Genomic DNA, 19,843 nt, shown 5'->3' on the forward strand with positions numbered 1-19,843 from the left:
ACGTTTTGATGAATGCAGAGCGAAGCAAGCTCAAGAGGAACAAACATGGGTATTTTCAGAGAAGAAAATGAAGGGGGTTAGCGTCGGTGCAAAGCTCTCTCACTTCTCCAGACGAGTTAAGAGTAGTAGTGTTTGAGGGGACCTGTCATGTTGGGACGGCGGGAGCAAATGGCCACAGCGAGGGAAAGAACGGATGATGAAATGGAGAGGAAACACCGACAAGAATTGGAGGGAAAATGTGCACCCAGGCCGGGCCCAGGACCAAGTTTGGGAAACCCTGACCTACCCTGCTGCAGATGACCTTACTCCAGATGTACATCATCTAAGGAAGAGTTCATCGTTGGAGGCCACTGTAAGAAGAGACACTTCATCTTCCTCTAAGTCAAGTAGCTCTTACCTGTGTCCTTGTGTTCCTTGCGCAGGTCTTGGTCAGATGAAATACTGTACCTCCAGGATTGTGAGAGCCAAGGGGATGTAGAGGATTATCATCACTACCAGTGGAACATTCACCTCTCTGGGGTTGGGAGCCAGATGTTCTTCATAATGTGTGTGCTCATTATAAGGGAATATGGGGTTTCAGCTGGTATACAGTCTGTGTGTAGGTTAGGAAGCAATGCAGCACCTTTATGGCCTCTTCCACTCGTCACTTATGCATCTTGGCAGGCAGGCAGGCTCCTCGTTATGTTGTGATGATATTGGTGTATATGTATAGATGGATACCTGTGTGTGTCATACATAAACCCGTACAATGACTTTTAAAAAGTGTGATGAGCAAATGCTGGAATAACACCATTCATATCTAGCCTCACTATTATCTATAACGCAGCAGCTAGAATACTTATGCAAGATGGACTAAGAGACACTTTGGTAAGTGTTATGTCGAGGTTAAAGTAGAAGTATTAACACTTTCACTTTCCAACCTGAAAAACAACAACACAAAAGATTTAACTGATTGAGACCAACAGACCACGCAACAAGAGGTAGAAGAAGTATATAACCAAGTGTATTCCCCTCTGTTAATGTACACATATTTAGAGTAATCTCACTGGAACACTTTACAATAACATTTAGAAAGAACAGGAAGATACTGGGAGGAGGATGGTTCTTTTTGCAATGGATTGAAAGAGAAACCGGACAAACTGGATGAGGAAAAAGGATGGGTGGGATGGAGCCATTCTCCAGACATGGCGGCCATTTTGACTCTAGCAGTTATAGATAGATATAAAACAATAGAAAATAGAAAAGAGAGGATGGATGAGACCATGTGCGGTCTTCAGTTAAATGGTTACCTACAATCTGCCATTGTGAGAAAAGGGGATGAGGTATGGAGAGATGAAGGGATGAACGTGGGACAAGAATGGATTGAGATGGCAGTAGGAGGGATGGAGGAGAGGTTTAACGTTTGTAACCCAAATCACATTTGCTTAATTACCAAAAAAATAACATATACATTTGAAATTTCCCAGAATTGATTATCTTTGTCATATTTTTTTCTCCGAACAGGAATGGTAATAGGGAAAACACATTTTCTTAGTAATGGGATGAGAGATTCAAATATTTAGACATTTCACAAACTTTTTTTAAAGGTTTTTCTTTTCTTTTCATGGTACAGTTTTCTTTTTTAATAGAGTTGAGAAAATTGGAATACCAGAGTTCTTGTTGTACATCAGCAAGTGAACTTGCTGTTCGCCTTGTTCTGTGTTTTTTCCATTTAACGTTTTTCACTGGGCTTGCCCTCATTGGCTGTCATCAGTCTTGACCAATGAGAGGTAAGAACGCAGATCCAAGGTAGCGTACGCGTTCCCCCCAACACTAGGGGGCGACAGTGGGACTCCAGCAAATTAATTCACAATTTCCATCAAATGTCTCTCATTTTTTCAGGGAAAGAAACTAAAAAACAAAAACAGCAAACAAAAAAAAACACCGTCCCACTCTTCCTTTTAATCTCCACCTTAGTGGGACTGCGTTTCCCACTGTCGTTGAATGTTGGTCATAGTGTGCATGATTAAGGGGATTGGTGGGGGATATCGGTCTCACGTCAAGTATCAATTGTCCATCATCTATTCGTTATCTATCACCGAGTCCACTGATGCACGCGCATTAGGGTGCATTTCTCCTCTTATGACACACTCTCAGTTAGGTCCATAGGTTTTTTCTTCTCTGAAACGTCTATACATATATATATTTATATAGAACAAAGTCAGGTTGTCTGCTGGAGGTTGGTTTCTGGTTTGTGTGTGATAGGACTGTGACGACGTGAGCCACATCCTCTGCGGTAGTGGGCTCAGTAGGGGGAAATGCTGTGTGGAGCCCCCAAGAAAAACACAGTACGGATATCTGCTGGAGAACTGAAAGACGACCCAGGGTTTTGGCCTCAGTAGTTGTTTTGGCGGCTAAAACGTAATACGTAGCATCCGTTGGTTGGTTCAAGGTGTTGTTCTCACACGTGGTTTGCTAGTTATCATCGTCATTTTTTTGTGTTTTCTCCCACAGAAAGTTTCTCTTTTTTCGGAAATGACTACTACATGCTTGAAACATAGCAGAATAATGTTGCATCAGCTCCTCAGGACCATAGACAGGGACAGAAAAAGATGCTCACGAGTGAGAGGAGGAGGGAGAGAAAGAGGGAGAGACTTCACGAGAGACAAGTGAGGTGATGTTTGAATACTTAGATGAGGGAAGGAGGCAGATTTGACACCTAGTTTCTGTATGTTTGGCAGTATTTTGGTATTAATGTACTTGGCTAGCAGTGGGGTTTGAACTTCCAATACAAACCCATCTAGTAGATAGAATCAATACACTTAACCTCTGATACCGATGAATAGGTCTATGCTCAAACACTGATGGTGGTTCTTCCTTCCCTGTGGCTCTCTATAGTCAATCACCATGCTTAAACTCTGATCGTAGGCTATTTACAATACAATACCCTTTAAATGGTGCTGGATTACCTAGCTCCGTTGTAGCATGAGCTCTGGGTATGGCTGTTGGCACAAAATTATACTGTATTGAGCGAGGTTTGGCGGCCATTGTAATCAAGATTTTGTCTGTTTGTGTTCTCAAAGAAAGGCTAAGTGAGAAAGAGTATTACTGTATTGAAGAAAAATAGCAAGAATATTTTGAATAGTTGTGGAAAAAATAGGACTATGTGTCGATCTGATTAAGTCGTTTAAAACGTTTCTGTGCCAATCCCATCCTTTCTCCCTTTGCTTTAGGCTCTAAATGGGTTGAGGAGGAAAGCGAGGAGGTCATTTTGGCGGCAATGTAACCTACATACTAAACAAAATTAAACTCTGCCCACAAAGATTTTGCTAATTACTTTACAGTTGTCAGTTCATATACTGCCTTACCTTTCTCCTTCCTCTACCTCCATCTCTCCCCTCTCCTCTCTCCCCCTCCCTTCCTCTCTCTCTGTGCGTCTCCTTTTGTCCTCTGTCTCTGGCTAGGCCGGTCTCAGACGTAGTACTCCTTGTCTTTGTTCTTCTTGTTCTTGGTGGTTGTCTTGGCTGTGCCCGGCTGTTTCTCCTTCACCAGGGTGCCGTTGCTCTGCGTGGCCGAGTTACTGATGTAGTTTCGGCTCTGGTCCACCTGGTAGGAGCCCTCGTCCCGGTTACGGTACTTGTACATGGCGTAGAGCAGGATGAGGATGCAGAGGGCAGCGGCCGCCACGATGCCCACCACCATGCCCGTGGTGCTGCTGGACTCCCTGATTACTTCTACCGCGCCGGGAGGCCCTCCTCTCTCTGGGGAGGTGGGGTCTGGGGTGGGCACATGGGGGAAATTGGGAGGGTAGGTTACGCCCGGGACGTGGCGGTGGCGGTCAGGGTCGGAGGAGGGGTGGGCGGGCGGCAGCAGCACCTGGTCCCGGGTGTTCATCTTGCCAGCGGGGTTTTTGCTGCTGCTGCCGCCGGGCTTGTTGAGCCTGGGGCCTAGCTGGTTGGGGTTGGCTGTGGGGGTGGAGGACAGAGGGGGGCGGTGGGAGTTGGGGGGCCGGTGGGAGAAGTGACGGTCGTGGGGGTTATGGATGCCACCCTCGTTGGGGGGAGGGGGGAGGACCGTCCTGTCGGTGACGAGGGGGGAGTTTTTGTAATAGTCCTCGTCGTCCGACTCGGTCATCTCACCCGAGCCGTAGGCGGACACCTCGATGGGTCCCGCCTCCTCGCAGTCCTCCTGGTCCAGTGGGCAGGGGGGGCGACCGTTGGGCAGGGGGAGGGACTCTTTGGTAGTTTCAAGGAAGGGTAGGAGGGGCCGGTAGGTGGGGGGCGGGGGGATTACGGGGTAGCGGGTGGCGTAGGGGGGGTCTAGGGAGTCCACAGTTATAATGGGCAACACTAATTCACCTCCTAGGACAAGAAAGAGACAACGGAGGGAAGAGAGCATTAGTGAGAAACTGAGGGCACCTCCTCGGGACCAAAATAGAAAAGCAACAACAGTTCAAATGAAAACACCAACACCATTATTAGAACATCACTAAAACCTAACATGAGGTTAGTTCTAAAGCTAGTTTAGGTAGTCTCTAGTCTTCTATTTAAAGAGTTAAGTTGACTAAACAGATGTACAATACATAGTATAAAGATAATAATACATATTCTGCTATTCCTGATATCTCCCTGACGCTAGACTGGACATGACTACACAGATATGTTACTGTACATGTTTAAAAGACTAAACAACATATCAACATCTACTAGATACAAGTTATCCTTCTCTATCTGCCTGTCTATGCTGTTCTATTTCTACGCTAGCTTTCAGTTTTTCTTTGGGTTAAATAAGATAGCAAACCACGGAGTTCAGGTCACTTACATCAACAAATTGGCCGCATGATTTTTGCATGAAAAAAAAAAATTACAAAAAGAAAGCTGTGTAAGATTGTTCTCGGATAGTGATAAACAACTTTCCCCCCATTTCTTTTTATTTTATTTTTTGTGTGAAAAATAAAATAATTATCTGAATAATTCATTGTGTTTTTCAGTTTTCATGAAGAATGGTTCAAATCCCATTCCGCCTGGGGGCATGGTGATCTGTATTCAAACTCTAAAGACCAGCTGGGGGAAACTGATTCCCCTAGTTTCTACCCTGAAACACAGTCTACAGATATGGTCCCAACACCCATATCCTCCCACTAGATATGCTAAAACATGGGACATGAAGAAATCCTATTCTCAATTATCACTTGACACAGTTAACAATTTCTCAGATCTTTCTGTCTTACCCGGATCTCTATGCCTTCATATTCAGTCTTAGAGGGGAATTGAATGATTTTGCAAACTACTTTTTTGTCCTTTGTAATATAATCACACCCACAGTTAATAAAACATTTTAGGGTGTTACACATCAGTACATTGCTTTGAAGTTAAGTCAGGACAAAATCATTGAGTCAAACATAGGAGTGCCAATAACATACTAGGAAAGTGTTAGCAGTACATAGCACAACATAAATAACAAGTTACATTCCTTCTTCGAAAAACTATTTGCTACCCTCTGCCGCATCCCGTAATCGTGTTAGCGTCACAATCCCAGAAACAATTAGCAAAAACGTTAGGGGGCAATTTGAAAGGTTATGACATTTCTCTTTATGGACATTGGTAATGTGAGCCACAGAAATGTCCATAACATGAATCATACATAGTCTTAACACTGGGCCTTTCTTGAGTTGATGAGGTAAATTAATGTATCTAAACAGAATAGGGATCGGATAAAGTGTGGGTGTGGAGGAGCCTAGAAATGTGTATCGAGGGTATTTTGGGGTGTATTTGTCACCCCCAGGCCAACATATCACACCAGCGCTCAAGTCCCTCAAGCCACATTTTTCCTGACAACCCCACAATTAATAGGACAAGGGACTTTCAGAAGGGTTATAGAGCAACTTTTACACAAAACCTCTCAAAAGATTATCAACAATAATACACAGCGCACAAAAACAGGCCTTGAAAAGGAGTAAAAACATGAATGCTGAGAAAGAGAAAGTTAGTCACTATTCAACCTTATAGGATCCAGCCCATTCCCAACTCCTACTGCACAGTCAAAATGGCCATGTTACCATGGCAACATTAGGGTGCCTACTTATGTGAGTATTTCTGTGTCTGAGGGTTGAGATTCACCTTGAAGAGTGTTGGCACATTCGAGGAACAAAGAAAAGTAAACAGAGAAAACGAATAAACCGCTAGCCCAAAATAAGATAGAACTGTAGAATATTAGATGATTTGTCACACATATTCTGTAAATTCGTCAGATTCTCAGCATTGTTTTCTACTTTCCCGTCTTCTTGTACTCTAGAGATATTTAGCTTCTATTCTGACTTGCTGGATAAGATAGACTTGCATCTATCTTTACCTCGCCATCTGTCTGTACGACTGAAATGGTGACAGCGGAATACCTCGCTGTCCTCCTGCCTCTCTGTATGCAGTATGCCCCTCACTGTGTTCCGCTACGCGTGGCTCAGTTACAGGTGTCTGACACTGAGGGAGTGTTGTAAGAAAACCAAGAGCCGTTATGAAGCCGTCCAGCGTCTGGTGGAGCTGCTCAATGTGTGCCCTGTCTACAGGACGATACGAGGGTGAGCTGAGGTGAATGTTTGGTGTTTGTTGTCGCCACAATGTGATTACATCGGTGGGAAAAAATGCCACTTTGTCTGAGTAATTGCTAAAGATTCTGTGTTGAACCTGCTTCTAAGTAGTCATGATCATTAGGTGAATCCAAGACTTTCTTAAAAAGTGGATTCATTTATTACCGTTTGCATTGTTCTCAAATGTGTTGCATTCCTTTGGTTCCAATCATCATGAATTAGAAGGCGAAAGTGCACGACACCAACACTCTCTTCTTGCCACGTAATTCAGCTTTGTGCCATAAGCTTGGTCCTTGGTGCCGTACTTGGATAGGAAAAGTTACTGCTGACCACAAGGCCAAGGTTGGAGTAGATGACGGTTTGTCAACCCTCAAACACAGACCCACACAGGCATCTACATGCATAGCTGCACTCGTCTCGCTTGTCTCTTCACTGAGTGTATCTTTGTCTCGACACAGTCCTATCAACACCTCTGGTATACCTCCCCTTCCCATGACAGTGCCCGTAAACTGCATATGCAGCTTCTGATTGGTCAGATGGCACCCACAGGTTGGCCACCATAGCCACACCATTGGCTGTATGATGAATCAGCTGGTGTGAACGGACATGTTCAAACAGGTTTCAAACGCTTCGGTCATCATCACACTGAGAACTGCCAAGAACCCATAGAGAACCTATAGAGAACCCATAGAGAACCCATTGAGAACCGATAGAGAACCCATAGAGAACCCATTGAGAACCCAATGAGGTGCCCTTCGTTTGGAAGATTGAAAATCCACTTTACTCGCTACATTGTAAAATGATTTGACCTGTCGAGAGAATAAGCTTTTTCCATAGTTAGGTTAGCCTGCCGTGGCGTCACTCGTCTTTACATCTCACCATCTCCATAGCGCTAGAGGATGACTCACCTTGTTCAAACCAAAACTCAAAGTGGGTGTGTTTTATCCCTCAGCGTTAAAGAGGCATACCGATGCATCGACGATGGATGCCAAACAAACACTGGGACTTAGTTGTTCTGCTGATCACGTTGGCTCGTCCCGAGCCACTCGAAATATTAATGGTTGAACGACTGTTCAGAGTTGATATGCTGCATAAAGAATGAGCTTTGATTACGCTGTGAAGAGAATAGAGCACACAGGGACACGTCTGATCATTCTCCCTCTCCACAATGGTCAACTATACTGGACAATAATCCATTTAATAAAGACTACATTCTTGATTTAGTTAAAGTAAAACTCCACCCAAAAACTATATTTTGTTATTTGTTTAATTAGTCCATTGTTGACATAGTCCCAAAATATTTTGCATGTCAGGAATCAAGTTTTCAAGATATGTAACTTTCAAAATGCATCATATGGGCCAAATTTCTGCATTTTGAAAGTTACATATCTTGAAAACCTACTGTAGTGTGCGTTCAATAGTGAAAAGCATTCCAGAGTGCATCATTGAATATACAGTCCACGCGTGCCGCCCTATGATGAGGGTGGGTAATTTATTCTGACGTTGATTGATGAAGGTACGTTCACCTCGTATGGTTGATTATAACGGATCGCTATCCAGAGTGCTTCTCTACACAACACTTCTGGATGGGTTTCATGAACTCTCACTCCTGTTGGCTTGTTCGGCAGCCTAGTGTTTCTACCTCGGACGAGCGCTGTTTGATCACGGGCTGAGTCAACGCATGAAATATCAACCTATCCTCTTTTCCTCTCATTATTTTTTATTCTTCGACTTGCTTTATCTCTCAATCTATTCTCTCACTCTATTCTTCTCCCTCTCAATCACTGTCAGTGTTTCCTTGTCTCTCTCTAACATATTCACTGTCAGTGTTTTATCATCTCTCTCTAACATATTCACTGCAGTTTTCCTTGTCTCTCCTAACATAATTTACTGTCAGGTTTCCTCATCTCTCTCTAACATATTTACTGTCAGTGTTTTTCCATCTCTCTCTAACATATTTACTGTCATGTTTCCTTGTCTCTCTCTAACATATTTACTGTCAGTGTTTCTCTCTCTCTCTAACCATATTACTGTCAGTGTTTGCTCTCTCTCTCTAACATATTTACTGTCAGTGTTTCTTCTCTCTCTCTAACATATTTACTGTCAAGTGTTTTCTCTCTCTCTCTAACATATTTACTGTCAGTGTTTCCTTCTCTCTTTAACATATTCCACTGTCAGTGTTGTTTCCTTTACATCTCTCTAACATATTTACTGTCAGTGTTTTCTCATCTCTCTCTAACATATTTACTGTCAGTGTTTTTCATCTCTCTCTAACATATTTACTGTCATGTTCTTGTCATCTTCTCTAACATATTTACTGTCAGTGTTTTCTCATCTCTCTCTTAACATATTCTACTGTCAGTGTTTTCCTCATCTCTCTTAAACATATTTACTGTCAGTGTTTTCTCATCTCTCTCTAACATATTTACTGTCAGTGTTTTCCCTGTATCTCTCTCTAACATATTTACTGTCAGTGGTTTTCTCATCTCTCTCTAACATATTTACTGTCAGTGTTTCTCATCTCTCTCTAAACATAGTTTACTGTCAGTGTTTTCTCATCTCTACATATTTACTGTCAGTGTTTCTCATCCTCTTAACAATATTTACCTGTCAGTGTTTTTCATCTCTCTCTAACATATTTACTGCAGTGTTTTTATCATCCTCTCTCACATATTTATGTCAGTGTTTTCTCATCTCTCTTTAACATATTTACTGTCAGTGTTTTCTCATCTCTCTCTAACATATTTACTGTCAGTGTTTTCTCATCTCTCTCTAACATATTTACTGTCATGTTTTATCATCTCTCTCACATATTTAACTGTCATGTTTTTCTCATCGCTTCTCTAACATATTTACTGTCAGTGTTTTCATCTCTCTCTAACATATTTACTGTCAGTGTTTATATCATCTCTCTCTAACTATTTAACTGTCAGTGTTTCTCTCTCTCTCTCTAACAATATTTACTGTCAGTGTTGCTTCATCCTCTCTCAACATATTTACTGTCAGTGTTTTCTCATCTCTCTCTAACATATTACTGTCAGTGTTGCTCATCTCTCTCAAATACATATTTACTGTCAGTGTTTTCTCATCCTCTCTTAACATATTTACTGTCAGTGTTGCTCATCCTCTCTAACATATTTACTGTCAGTGTTTTTTCTCATCATCTCTTTAACATATTTACTGTCAGTGTTGCCTCATCTTCTCTAAACATATTTACTGGCTAGTGTTTTCTCATCTTCCTAACATATTTACTGTCAGTGTTTTCTCATCTCTCTTTAACATATTTACTGTCAGTGTTTTCTCATTCTCTCTCTAACATATCTTACTGTCAAGTGTTTTCTCATCTCTCTTTAACAATTTACTGTCAGTGTTTTCTCACTCTCTCTAACATATTTACTGTCAGTGTTTTCTCATCCTCTTAACCTATTTACTGTCATGTTTGTCTCATCCTCTCTAACATATTCTGTCAGTGTTTTTCATCTCTCGAACTTATTTACTGTCAGTGTTTTTCATCCTACTCTAACATATTTTACTGTCAGTGTTTTTCGTCATCTCATCTCTCTAACATATTTACTGTCAGTGTTTTTCATCTCTCTCTAACATATTTTACGTCAGTTGTTTCTGTCTCTCTACATATTTACTGTCAGTGGTTCTCTTCTCTCATCTCTCTCTAACAGTATTTACTTGTCAGTGTGTTTCTCTACCTTTCTAACATATTTACTGTCAGTGTTTCTTAAGCTCATCTCTCTCTAACATATTTACTGTCAGTGTGCTCATTCAAATCCCTCACCATTCCTAGGACCATTATTTTACTGTCAGTGTTTTCTCATCTCTCTTAACATATTTACTGTCAGTGTTTTCTCATCTCATGCTCTCTCTAACATGTTAGCCGAGTCTTTTAATGTTACTTCTAACGTAGGTGTTTTCTCCTTCTAATTCTGTCGTGTTCTGGCATCATTGCTTAACTACTGTTCATTTGGTCAGTGTTTTTATCATCTCTTCTAACACCTCACATTTAGGTGCTTCTATTGTGTCTATGTGCTGTTTTCCGCTTTCCTTCTCTCTAAGCACTATTTCCTTACTTCAGCTCGTTTTCTCATCTCTCTCTAACATATTTTAACTGTCCAGTGTCCGTATCTTCTCATCCTCTCTCTAACATATTTACTGTCAGTGTTTTCATCTCCTCTCTAACAATATAGTACTGTCAGTGTTTTCTCCTCTCTAACACATATTACTTGGTCAAGTGTTATTAGTCATCTCTCCTCAATATTTACTGTCAGTGTTTTCTCATCTCTCTCTAACATATTTACTGTCAGTGTTTTCTCATCTCCTCTTAACATATTACTGTCAGTGTTTTCTCTCTCTCTCTAACATATTTACTGTCAGTGTTTTATCGTCTCTCTAAATATTTACTGTCAGTGTTTTCTCATCTCTCTCTACATATTTTACTTTCAGTGTACTTATCATCATCTCTCTAACAATTTACTGTCAGGAGTGTCTTTCTCATCTCTCTCTAACATATTAACTGTCAGGAGGTTTATTCTCATCTTGTCTCTTCTAAACTTATTTACTGCAGTGTTTTCCTCATTTCTCATCTTGTGTATAACAGATGTTACCTTGTCAGTTTTGTTCATCTCGCTATACTAATTACTTCATGTTTTTCATTCTCTCTCAACATATTTTACTGTCAGCATGTTTTCTGCTCTCTCTAACATATTTACTGTCAGCTGTTTTCTCATCTCTAACATATTTACTGTCAGTGTTTTTCATCTTCTCTAACATATTTACTGTCAGTGTTTTCGTCAATTCTCTCTCTAACATATTTACTGTCAGTGTTTTTCTCATCTCTCTCTAACATATTTACTGTCAGTGTCTTTCTCATCTCTACACTCACCATAATTTACTGTCAGTGGTTCTCGACATTGTGTCGTCATCCTTCTTAACATATTACTGTCAGTGTTTCTTCATCTCCCTAACATTGTACTGTCAGTGTTTTCTCACTCATCTCTAACATATTACGTCAGTTGTTGGTTCCTCATCTCCTCTTTAACATATTTACTGTCACCGTGTTCTCAATCTCTCTCTAACATATTTACTGTCAGTGTTTCTCATCTCTTAACATATTTACTGTCAGTGTTTCCTCATCTCTCTCTAACATATTTACTGTCAGTGTTATTTCTCAGTCTCTTAACATATTAACTGTCAGTGTTTCATTCTCTCTAACATATTTACTGTCAGTGTTTTCTTCTCTCTCTAATACATCATTTACTGTCAGTGTTTTCGTCATGCTACTCAAACACATTACTGTCAGTGTTCTCATCTCCATCTCTAACCATATTTACTGTCAGTGTTTTTCTCATGCTCTTAACAATTTACTTGTCAGTGTTGCTCATCTCTCTAACAACAGTTTACTGTCAGTGTTTCTCATCTCCTTTAAACATATTTTACTGTTCCTAGTGTTTCTCATCTCTCTCTAACATATTACTGTCAGTGCTTTTCTCATCTCTTGAACATATTTACTGTCACGTGTTTTCTCATCTCTCTTAACATAAGTTTACTGTAGTGTTTTCTCCTCCTAACATCTTGTTCTATCTCTAACAATATTTACTGTCAGTGTTTATTTCCTCATCCTAACATCATTTACTGTCCAGTGTTTTCTCATCTCTAACATATTTACTGTCAGTGTTGCCTCATCTCTCTCTAACATATTTACTGTCAGTGTTTTCTCATTTCTCTCTAACATATTTACTGTCAGTGTTTTCTCATCTCTCTCTAACATATTTACTGCAATGTTTTTTGTTTGTTACTATTACTCTTCTTAATCTACAATGGTACTTAAAAAACAAGGGACATATGTTTCATCTAAATGAAGTATTTGCAGGGCATACTAAAATCCACAGTCTAATTATTGAACAAAGAGGGAAAAACTAATCTGGCAAGCGAAATTTGTTAAAAATTGTTCACAGTTGTGGGTAGACATCCCATGGCGATTCCGGTTATCCTAACTGTGCTAACATCGTGTGCTGGCTGGACAGATATTTGGACCCCTGTTATCTTTTGTTCAGTAATATTATTATTTTGTAATTACATTTTTAATGTGATTTCTTGAACATGAATTTATTTTTAATAGGATATTGCTACATTGTTTTTGTCCACATGAGGAGATCGGGGCTGAAGCTGCTTGATATTCTGTCTCAGTGAACATATTGGATTTTAAGTACCTCATAAGACACCCAATATAATATATTGATATCAAGAAAATGCCTCAACTCTAGGCTCTGTTGACTTATGGAAATATACGCAACGTATTAACCAGCACAGCTTGGCTTCCTAGGAAAATCTTTATTTAGACACTGTATAATATATACGCAAGAGGAAAAGGAAGATATTGCTACAGTCAATGTGATCATTTTTATTGCCCTGTATGACCCAAAATGGCTACAGTTATAGAGTCTAGAGGGTATATAACCTAGCTAAGGTGATATGAAATATATCAACATCACCATACAGATGCCCATTGAGTTCAATGGGTCCGTTTGTCCACAGGGGGGGCTGCAGTGCTGTCTATGAGAAGTTAAAGGGGCTGGGTTTGGATTTCCAATCACATTACTTCGGTCTCACCGTTTGTTCTTTAAAGGGGAAGTTTCATGATTAATTATTTATTGCTGTCTCAGAGCAGGTCTGGCCGGGGAAGTGAACTTTCGATCTCACTGACGTGGTGCTCTGTGATAACCCTGTCACCTGTCCCTCTCAAGAGACGCTACTGTAGGGTAAATGTATGAAAGAGGGGGAGAGAGAGACGAAAGAAAGGGGGGGGGGGCAGAGAGAGAGAGACGAGAGGGAGAAAAATAAGAAAATGACAAGGCAAAGAATGGAGAGAGATGACTGAAAGAAGTAGAGAGGAAAAGAACTGCGGCGAGGGATAGTGGAGGGGAGGCGAGAAAGAAGTTCGAGCGGAGGAAAACATGATAAGATTGTGTTGCGTTTAAAAAAAAAAAATGTGAATATTAAAACACATACACTCTATCTGCAGTGATGCTGCTCAATATTACACACATTACATTCGCCAGTACTCGCTGGCGGCTCCCATCGCCAGAGCGACCCACCAGGAGCGAACCAGGTCAAGCGACCCCGCCCAAGGCGAAAGCGTCAGATACCCACCCATTCTCTGACACGGGGACCCAAACCACAGACCTCTCACCCACCGGCACCAAGCGCTCCCGGCCGACTGCCAGGTGCACCCGCCGTCGCCCAAACCAGAGTTCCCCCCACGAAAGAGCTAATCCCCTTCAACCATCCCTTATTCGCACCCGCCCCCCCCATCTCCACCTCCTCCCAAGCCACCAGTCCTTTCCAACCAAACCAAAAAAACTACCCGCCCGTCTCGTGCCAACAACAATACAAAATTGATAAAGATAAAAAAGACAAAACAAAGGAAAACAACAACAAAGTTAAAAACAAAAGACATCAACGGACAATAAAAACTCAAACACAAGAGGCAGATTGTTAGCAGGCCTAGAGAGAGTAAAGACTGGAGCTAGCTGTTGATGTCTCTGTCTGTCTGCTCTGTCTGTCTGTCTGTCTGTCTGTCGTCTGTCTGTTGCTGTCTGTCCTTGTTCTGTCTGTCTGTCGTGATCTGTCTTGTCTGTCTGTCTGTCTGTCTGTCTGTCTGTCTGTCTGTCTGTCTGTCTGTCTGTGCGTGCGTGCGTGCGTGCGTGCGTGCGTGCGTGCCTCCTCCAAAGCTGATGCTGCAGTGTAGATAGCAGGGTTTTGTTAAAGGGATCCCTGATATGTATTCTCCCTATTCTGGCTGGGGCTCATTAAAAGTGAGTGAAACCAAATTCAGGCTTGTTGGATGATGTAATTACAGCAAGCCTAACGAGGCCAAAGATTAATTAGCCCGGTGGGAGGCAGGCAGGGCAGATAGAAAACTAATCGGAGGGATCCCCACATTTCTCTCTCTCTCTTTCTTTCCCCTCTCTCTCCTCCGCTCCTTCTCTCTTTGGAGAGTAAGGGGACGTGACGCACATCTCAATGCCAGTCACTCCTCCAAGATGTGGAATCTTTCTCCCTCTCTCTCCCTCCCCCTTGGCTGCGGCCCCTTCTTTCTTTTATGATCCGACTCACTCCTCTCCCTCTCTGTCGCCATCCTAGTTCTGTCTCCCCTTCTTTATCTTTGTCTGTGTGTTTTAGTGGGTGTGTGTGTGTGTGTTTGTGTATGTGCCTGCCTGTGCCTGTATCTCTCTTTGGACTTGTCTCCCTTTAGAAAAGCCATCAGAGAGTTACAACAAAAACAACAAAAGTGGTTTGAGCTTTCCGCACTTTCCTCTAAGGAAACACAAACACCTTTGACAGTGAGGAATAAAACAAAACCGGCAGAGCAAGATGCTCTCGGCTGTAGTGAATCAACAGAAACACCAACACTCCTTTACAATTACAACTCTGCTATCCCTGCTACTACTGAACATAGCCGTGGAGCCTAGGAGCCTTTAAAAAAAAAAAAACATGAACAAACCTTGCCAGAGCGGAGCAGCTGCTTGTTACAGTAGGGAGCTAACCGTATTGATCAATATCAAATTCTCATTAGTGCTCCGTCCCATATTTCAGAGACAAATCAAGGCCGTCTCGTACAGGTCTCCTGCTGCAGCTCCAATAGAACTGGATGGAGCAGGGCTCCACAGTCGGCTGACATGAGAGGTAGATCTCCCCAGTCATTGGCTCACATCAGATCATGATTAGTGGCTGTGGCTGTCCTTAAGATTTACAGCAGTGGAGGCTCCTCAGAGGACGAAGGGCAGGACCTTCTCAGTGAATTTCATAAAAATGAAAATAGAGAAATGTAAAAAGTTAGAATTTTTAAATAAAACTAGACTAAATATGTTTCCGTCACCAAATAATTGATTAAAACGCACTGTTTTTCAATGAAGGTTGCAGCATTAACTCTTGCAGCAGGAACGGACATTTTGTCCACCCAATCAAAGGATCAGAGAATGAATCTAGTACTGAAAGCATAAGCTACAGCTAGCTACTGTAGCACTGCAGTGCATAACATGTGGTGAGTATATGACTCAAAGAGAGTGAAAGACATTTCTTCAAAAAATATGGAGAGTCAAGAGAAAGGGAGAGAGAGACATTTCATCGTATTTTTTTCACTTTCAAGTTGCTAGCGAATGCAGCTGGCTAGTTCAGTCTACTCAAACACCCGGCTCAAGAGGGATGCAATGTTAGCTAGCTGGCTATGGTTATCGAACACTGGAACTTCAAGTCATGGTAAACTTTTGGTTTTATTAACTTATTTCCACTGGGGCCAGCTGGTGTAACTGCTAAACTGCTTGCTGACTGTACACTGTTCTGCATGATTGTAGCGGGTTTACTAATGCATTAGTTCTATAACCTATTATGTTATGAAGGTTTGGCTTGGAAAGTTTTTTTGCCTGGTCACAGACCGCTGGTGTTGTTCACTGAAGTCCAGGTGAGAGAGGAGGAGAGAGTGTAGATGCAAGAAGGAATTACAACGAGCAAAGGGAGCATGCTGTTTGTATGTGGCTGCTATGAAAGTGAACTGTGTTTGTGTGTGATCAGGGGTGTATTCATCCAGCCGATTCTGTTAAAAAACGTTTCTTAAACGAAAGCAAATGGAACGAAACAGGGATAAACATATCTGAAATTGTCCAACAGAAACTCTCATTTGCAAATGTTGGACTAAAGATTACACCCTAGATCTGTTAGATGCAGGCAAGAGAGTACAAGGCAGTATTGAATGTATTACTGTCTGTTACCTTGATTACAAAAAAAAAAAATCCCTCGAACTGTGCCCCTACTTTGTAAACTTTCATTCATAGGCTAGGTTGTAGCAACCTCATGACGGGTATAGGGAACATTCAATTATCATGGAGTAGCCTAAAGCTATCGATGATACATTGAGCTGGGTGAATGGAATATGAATGACAGTCATCCAATATGCTGTAATAGAAATCCATGCTCATAAAAAAAATGATCGTCTTCCACCGACCGCCACTGGTTTACAATACGTAACCTGACTGGGACAATGGAGACTAGCAGGGTGAGGGGTGTGTGTGTGTGTGTGTGTGTGTGTGTGTGTGGAGGATAAGGGTGTGTGTGGGAGAGAGAGAAAGTGAGTGAGAGAGATTTTGTGTGTGGGTGTGCAATGTGTGTATGTTTGTGTGTGTTCGTGCTTCTGTGTGCGTGTGTGTGTCTTTCACGGTCTTATAGGTAGGAGGGATAATGCTGTCCTGTCTGTATGATTGTTGTTGTGTCTCGGGGGTGATGGTCAGAGACAGACTAGTGTCTATCTGGAGGCGTGTGTGTGTGTTGCTCTTCTCTCTAGAGAGATTACTTTTGGGCAGCAGTCAGTCACCAAAAACTGCTTCTGATAAGAAGACAATTTCGGGCTTCCACCACCTACAGTGAAACCACACAGATAATCGATGGAGTGTAGAATATTTCACCCACTTAAAGAGTAATAAGCATTTCATTCGATTTTTAAAGTCGCCTTGACATTACTGAATCAAAATAGTCAAAACGTAATGTAATCCAGGATGAGTTCTACTCCACATCAAATTAAAAAACATGAATATAAAAAACGTAGCGTTAACAAAATGTTCCTGATGGCTTTTATAAAGGTTATTTCCTAGGCTAGAGTTATTTCTAGACCTCCTAGGTTGTTTAGCGTACGCGTTTGATTTGAGCCTTCTGGAAAACACGGAAACACGCCCAGTAGAGATTAACTCTGGCAGTCGTAGCATTCTGACTCATGCAAGAGTTCTTGGCAGTTCCCTGGCAACCAGCCAGCGCACTATGTCTTGAAACCACAGTCAACATCCTGCCCTTTTCACGGGCCCTCTCCATCCCTTCTCAGAAGTTCGTTTTGACCTTTCCGCTCACTCCGACGTCGCTCAGCTCCGGGCCCGCTGTGAGGCAGACGGTCAAGAGGAGTTCAATGTTGAACCTGTCCGGAATCGTTAAGAACGGAGGGGCTGATTGGTGCAACAGCTGGCCTAGCACCAGCTGCTATGCAATCAGGATGCAAAGCTGCCCCGCAGATGGCTCGGGAAACTTAGGAACTGTCAGTTCACAGCTTTGAACCTTAACCAATGAGAAACCAGGGTGGGCACACATCTGACCAATCAAGGCTGCATGTGGGAGGTCATGAGGTCACAGTAGTAGAACAAAGTGGGTAAGGGGAGCTAGCTGTTTCTGTTGTGGGTCTCTGTAGGGCTGGTGGACCCCTGTAGTGGACACAGAACCCCCAGAGTGGACTCACCATTTCCAGGCTCGCACTCCTCCAAGTCCTCATCATCGCTGGGACACTCAGCAGATGCTACCAACAGATCATCCGTGTTCTAGAACAGAGATGGAGAAGGAGAAAGAGGCAGATAGAAGGGTGTGAGTGCGTGTTCTACTACCCAGACAGAGATACGTTTTTCCTGACCATAGGACCTGTCCAGGAACAACTCGGCCCTGGTTGTAGGAAAAAGTGTAACTAGGGTCCCTGGTCAGGTAGCCTAAACCTCGGGCCTTACCCATCATGCAACCTGTCATGCACGAAAGAACAAGGTAAGCCTACTGCAAAGTCATAACTTCAACTTAGTCATCACTCTGTTTCTGCTTTAGCCAAGTCGTTCATCATCGTCACGCAGAAACAGAAGGGCAACCGAGCTGACACCCCTTCATTTTGAGATCCCCACATAAAATACAACCCAGTGAAAACCAATTGTTGAAGTCCATCTAGCCCAGAGCCACAACGAGCTAGTGGAAGCTAGGCTAATAGCTCCCATACAAAAAGCCCATTCAGAACTCTGTTCCTCGTGTACTATCCCTCTCACCCACTTGTGCTGCTAGGAAGCACCTTGTCTAGTCTATTATCCTCAACCCCCAGGCTCAAGTTAATATTCAAGATGAGTTCAGCCTGATGGAATACAGGTGGGAGGGATGAGGGCTTTTAACATGGGCAGCCCAATTCCTTTGAGCACAGTGATCTGTTCACTGTCTGTACACAGAGTTTAACCTCTCTCCATCCATTATGTATCCACAGACAGGATGCATTTACTTATGTGTGTGTGGGTGTGTGTGGGTGTGTGTGTGTGCGTGTGTGTGTGTGTGTGTGTGTGTGTGTGTGTGTGTGTGCGTGTGTGTGACCATCTGGGCCTCTCAGATGGGCTTAATGAGAACATGGCAAAATCTGCATCTTCCATTTCATTTCCATCCTAAATGACCAGCGCTCCCTTTGATAACAAATATCGAATTATGTAACCTAGAATGAATTTCTAACATTCTGTGATTTCAAAGTAGTGGTCTTCTAGTATACAGTATATTTTATTTGTATTTTCTCTTTTTTGATATAGAAAGGCATCAACGAGAAGGGGAGACAGATGTAGAGGAATGCAAATATGAAGGTGGGGTTGGAGTCCATGCCTAATAGTATTGGTATTTTTACGTTTACATTTTAGGAATACAGCTTCAAAACTTCACCTAGATATCAAGGAATATCTGAAGTGAAAATATCCTCATGTTTGACAATAGAACTACACTCGCACTACAATAGAACTTGTATTTATTTATTGAGCTAGAGTAGTCCACTCAGTAACACTTGCTATTAGAATATACTAATTGCAGTCCACTCAAGTAGCACATGCTATTAGAAGCTGTACATTGTCAAGGAATGATCTCAATTACTCCCCCTGGTGTTAGGAATGCAGACATTCACTTATTTCATCTGCGCAACCTGCCCAACCTGCACTGCTGACGTCTTGCTGCAATAGTTTCCACTCATGCAGGCCAGTGTTTCCCGAATCTCTTCTCGAGTACCAGATGCCAGTTATACTCATTTGATCTATTCTAGTACCAGCATCATTCAACGGGTCAACCAATCATCAAGCTCTTGATTAGTTGAATCAGGTGTGCTAGTACCTGAATATACCAAATGTAATAGCTGGTGGTACACGGAGTATTGTGACGTCGACCCTAGACACTGATCTTGCATTTCCACCACTAACAGGTAAGGTTAAGATTGTAGGAGGGGAAACTGACCCTAGATCTGTCCCAAGGGGAAGCTTTGTCCGGAACGGGCTCCTCGAGGTGAGGTTTGAGAGATCACATGCCCTGACTGTGCATAGGAGGGGCTCCTACGGATCATAGTTTACCCCAAACCACAGCCTCCAAATTGGGGTCAACACAGGAGAAGTGATGACTTCCCCCATTCTGTAGCATCTAGTCTTCTATCAGGGTAAAAACGAATACATGAAAAAGTATGTTCTTCTC

General features: G+C 42.2%; 1 protein-coding gene across 5 annotated transcripts in view; it reads right to left on the reverse strand.

Moving 5' to 3' along the window:
- Positions 1 to 981: 981 nt before the first annotated feature.
- Positions 982 to 19,843, reverse strand: part of LOC111960288 (neurexin-2-like) — a 504,177-nt gene continuing 485,315 nt past the window's right edge. For 4 of the 5 annotated variants that reach the window (XM_023982225.2, XM_070437964.1, XM_070437967.1 and 1 more), the window contains 2 exons: positions 17,847 to 17,925; positions 982 to 4,340 (listed from right to left, as the gene is read on the reverse strand). In XM_023982225.2, the coding sequence (XP_023837993.2) occupies positions 3,451 to 4,340; positions 17,847 to 17,925 (969 nt within the window). In that variant the 3' untranslated portion in view covers positions 982 to 3,450. The remainder of the gene's footprint in view (positions 4,341 to 17,846; positions 17,926 to 19,843) is intronic. The other variant, XM_070437965.1, reaches the window with a different exon arrangement.

Source organism: Salvelinus sp. IW2-2015, linkage group LG37 (genome assembly GCF_002910315.2).
Source record: "Salvelinus sp. IW2-2015 linkage group LG37, ASM291031v2, whole genome shotgun sequence".
NCBI classification, from domain to species: domain Eukaryota; kingdom Metazoa; phylum Chordata; class Actinopteri; order Salmoniformes; family Salmonidae; genus Salvelinus; species Salvelinus sp. IW2-2015.